Source organism: Nycticebus coucang, chromosome Y, assembly GCF_027406575.1.
Source record: "Nycticebus coucang isolate mNycCou1 chromosome Y, mNycCou1.pri, whole genome shotgun sequence".
Classification (NCBI taxonomy): Eukaryota; Metazoa; Chordata; class Mammalia; order Primates; family Lorisidae; genus Nycticebus; species Nycticebus coucang.
Window position 1 is genome coordinate 35160898 of NC_069805.1, and position 3884 is coordinate 35164781.

At 36.0% G+C, this 3884-nt stretch overlaps 1 protein-coding gene across 1 annotated transcript; it reads left to right on the forward strand.

Moving 5' to 3' along the window:
• Positions 1–2170: 2170 nt before the first annotated feature.
• LOC128579153 (olfactory receptor 7D4-like) lies at positions 2171–3106 on the forward strand. The gene has a single exon (XM_053581396.1). The coding sequence runs from the start codon at positions 2171–2173 to the stop codon at positions 3104–3106; it is 936 nt and encodes a 311-aa protein (XP_053437371.1).
• The last annotated feature ends 778 nt before the right edge of the window (positions 3107–3884 follow it).

Sequence of the window (3884 nt, forward strand, 5' to 3'; positions counted from 1 at the left end):
GTGCTATTCTTTATTTTATTTTTTTATTAAATCATAACTGTATACATTGATATGATCATGGGGCATCATACACTCGCTTCATAGACCATTTGAGAAGGCTATGTTAACCATTGTGATGAAAATGTGTGCTATTCTATGTTAACAAACATTATAAGACAAACTTCGTTCCCCTTACTAAAGTGTTACCTGCTCATTATTTATTAGTCCTATAAAATGGAAATGAATGTATTTTATTTAACCTTACCACTCCACTTTGAATCTATATTCAGGCATGTAATGAGGTTCAAGATTTCTGTTCATGTTGCTTTTACACATTTGGTCTCACTCATTATTACACATGCAAGATTTGTATTTGTTGGGCCCTGACAACATGACAGGCACAAAGTGTATCAACATGCCTGGAAAGAAAAATAATGAGAAAAAACTGTCACAGCCTCAGACTTCAAACAAACATAAAATTATCAACATGAAATGAACTTTAAGAGATATCACAGGGTACTCTGCTGTGGGCCTCACACCTCTGCCCTCATGACACTCATCCTTTGCTCTCCATTTCACTCACCCTCAAATTCCCACTACAATACTCACTGAACCATATGTGTGTAGCATCCTGTTCTCTTGCCTAGAAAGTTTATTCTGTCCTTACTCCCTTGATTAACTCTGACCCACACTTCCTCTTTCAGATCATATATACATATATCAGAGAATTCCTGCCTTCACAACATTCCCATCTAAATTTTTCTTCATGATTTTTTTTCTGCTTTTAATTTAGTGACCCACTCTATGAGTCATAACATGTAACACAGAATATTGTTCTATCATCAAGATGTAAAAATTACTTTAAAATATCAAATTTGGCTTTTGGTTTTTCTAGATGATTAAATTTATACACATTTTGGAAACCTTCAATTGAATCTATCAGTTATATATGTTGGTGACTAACTTTGCTGATTCTAATACATCTCCTACTGAGAGAATATCCACATGAGCAAAACTTCTGACATATACCTTGTATTTTATTTCAATTTGTTTGTGTGCTTTAATTCCCTCCTTTTATGTATATGGTCTACTCATTTTTTCTTCTTTGGAGAATTCACTTGGTGTGCATATTCTGAAAGAAGGAGATATAAGGATCTTCACTAGTTACAAGTACTATATGGCAATCAAACCAGGTAAGAGACCTGACCTGATATTTTCAGAATGATCAGAATTACATCCTTAAGGCATTGGAACAGTGAGGAAATACATCCTGATGGTTGATTCTTGTATATGGGGTCTTGATATAAAACATAGGCATGAACGGCAGATTTATTGTTATGTTAAAAATGTAAGATTCAGTAACCAGAATAGAAAAATGATAACTATCCCACCATGTTTAATTTCATTCTTTGATAGATATTGGATATATTTACTGCTCCTACTATAGAGGTGAGGTACCTGCAGATAATAGTTTAAATAACTTTCTCAGGTCATTCCTTAGTAAGCTGTTCTATAAATATTTATCTCTAGAAAGACTGACTAATTAAAACTTTTTTTCATTATTATTATCCTGAATGATGAAAAACTTAACATATCTAAAATAATTTTACTAAAAAGAAAACTTTAATAATAACAATGACAAGTATTATTTATTGAGATTATTTGTACAAAAAACTACTCTTAAACCTCACACATGAGGTATACTAATGATCATATATTTAGAAAAATAACAAGATCCTAAGAGGTTACTTTCATATCAATAGGAAATGTCACATCACAGAAAAAGGAGTGAGTTGAAAATCCACGTGATAATCACCACTGGAGACCCAGTAGAATAAAAGGATTCTGAAAAAATGGATTATAAAAAAAAAAAAAGATGGGCTATGTCTGCAATAACTTGAAAGATTCTATCAAGGAAGAAATCGGTTAATGACAAGAGGTTTAATATGAGAATCAAATCTAGTGAATAGATGAGAAAATAGAGGGATTGCTGCTAATTGGAAGGAAGTCTGAGCAATTCTTCACATTTCAAATACAAGTGGCTGCCTGCTCAACAAAGTAAATACAGTCTTTGAAAAGACTCTACTGACTGTGATGAATCATTATACTGTGATAACTAGCCAAGGTGTAACCTGGCATTTTATAAAATGTTCCATTTATCTTCCTCCCTGACAGACACACTACTAGCTACATGGAAGCAGAAAAACACACAGAAGTATCACAATTCCTCCTCATGGGCCTCTCAGAAGATCCTGAACTGCAGCCCCTTCCCTCTGGGCTGTTCCAATCCATGTACCTGGTCACAATGCTCAGGAATCTGCTTGTAATCCTGCCCATATGCTCTGACTCTCACCTGCACACCCCCATGTACTTCTTCCTTTCCATCCTTTCCTTGGCTGACATCTGTTTTACCTCCACCACGATTCCAAAGATGTTAGTGAACATCCAAACGCAAAGCAAAGACATCTACTACATAGGATGCCTCACTCAGATGTATTTTGTAATGATGTTTGGTGGACTGGATAATCTCCTGCTGACTGTGATGGTCTGTGACTGGTTTGTAGCCATCTGCCACCCTCTTCACTATATGGTCATCATGAACCCCTACCTCTGTGGCCTCCTGGTTCTGATGCCTTTATTCATCATGTCTCTGGTTGCCACGGTTCATGTTCTACTGATCACAAGACTGACCTCTGTAGGCACTGAAATTCTACATTTCTTCTGTGAAATGGCTCATCTCCTCAAGATGACCTGCTCTGATCCTCTCGTTGATACCATCATATTGTATGTGTCAAATGTGTTTCTGGGGGTGTTATCTGTCATGAGGATCCTATTCTCTTATTCTCAGATATTCTCCTCCTTAATGAGGTTGTCATCCATGGCAGGCAAGTATAAAGCATTTTCCACCTGTGGGTCTCACCTCTGTGTGGTCTGCTTGCTCTATGGAACAGGACTTGGGGTCTACCTGAGTTCTTCTGGGACAAATTATTCCCAGAGAACTTCTATTGCCTCAGTGATGTACACAGTGGTCACCCCCATGCTGAATCCCTTCATCTACAGCCTGAGTAATAAGCATGTGAAGGGGGCCCTGGGAAGACTTCTCATCAGAACAGCCTCTTGCCTGTGACACAAAGATCACTGGTTCAGAACTCAGTGGACATTGTGGTCCTCAAAAGCAAATGTGAATTTCCATATCCTTGTTGTGTTTCTCCTTTTAATGATATGGTTCTTTTGTTTTTTTGCCAAAGCAACCAGTTCTCTGCTTTTTTACATTTTTGTTTTTGTTAAACAAATGACTCAGTAATTTAATATCTCTCGTCTATAACTGGGCCTTAAAGTGCTAATTTTATTAAGTTTTCATAGAGCCATTCCTGAGATTTATAACTTGACAAAAGGATTTCATATTGGATACTGGTGCAGTTTTCTGAAAAATTATCCTCTTTCCTGTTACTATTCTTCTCTAATTTATATGTGCTCTTGCTATTTATGAAATAAATGTAATAAAAATGACAATACTGAAAGCTGTAGTCTTCCTCTACTAGAATTCTGCTTGTTGCTTTACATGTATGAAAATAATTCTAAAAGCATGCCTTTGAGATTTTGTTATGTGGGCTGCTCTTACTGGAATTAGATGATATCTCAAAGTGGTTTTGATTTGCATTTCACTGATGATTAAAGATGATGAGCAGTTTTTATATGTCTGTAAGCCATGCACTTTTCTTCTTCAGTGAAGATTCTGTTCAAGTCTCTTGCCCACAATGAAATAGGATCATTTGTTCTTTTCTTATTAATAAGTTCGATTTCTCCATCAATTCTGGTTATCAAACCTTTGTCAGAAACATATGGATTTAGATAAAAGGGAACACTTCTGCACTTTTGGGGGAAATGCAAGCTAATACATTCCT

Coding starts and splice junctions, on each gene's coding strand:
- LOC128579153 (XM_053581396.1), top strand. CDS start 2,171: ATGGAAGCAGAAAAACACACAGAAGTATCACAATTCCTCCTCATGGGC.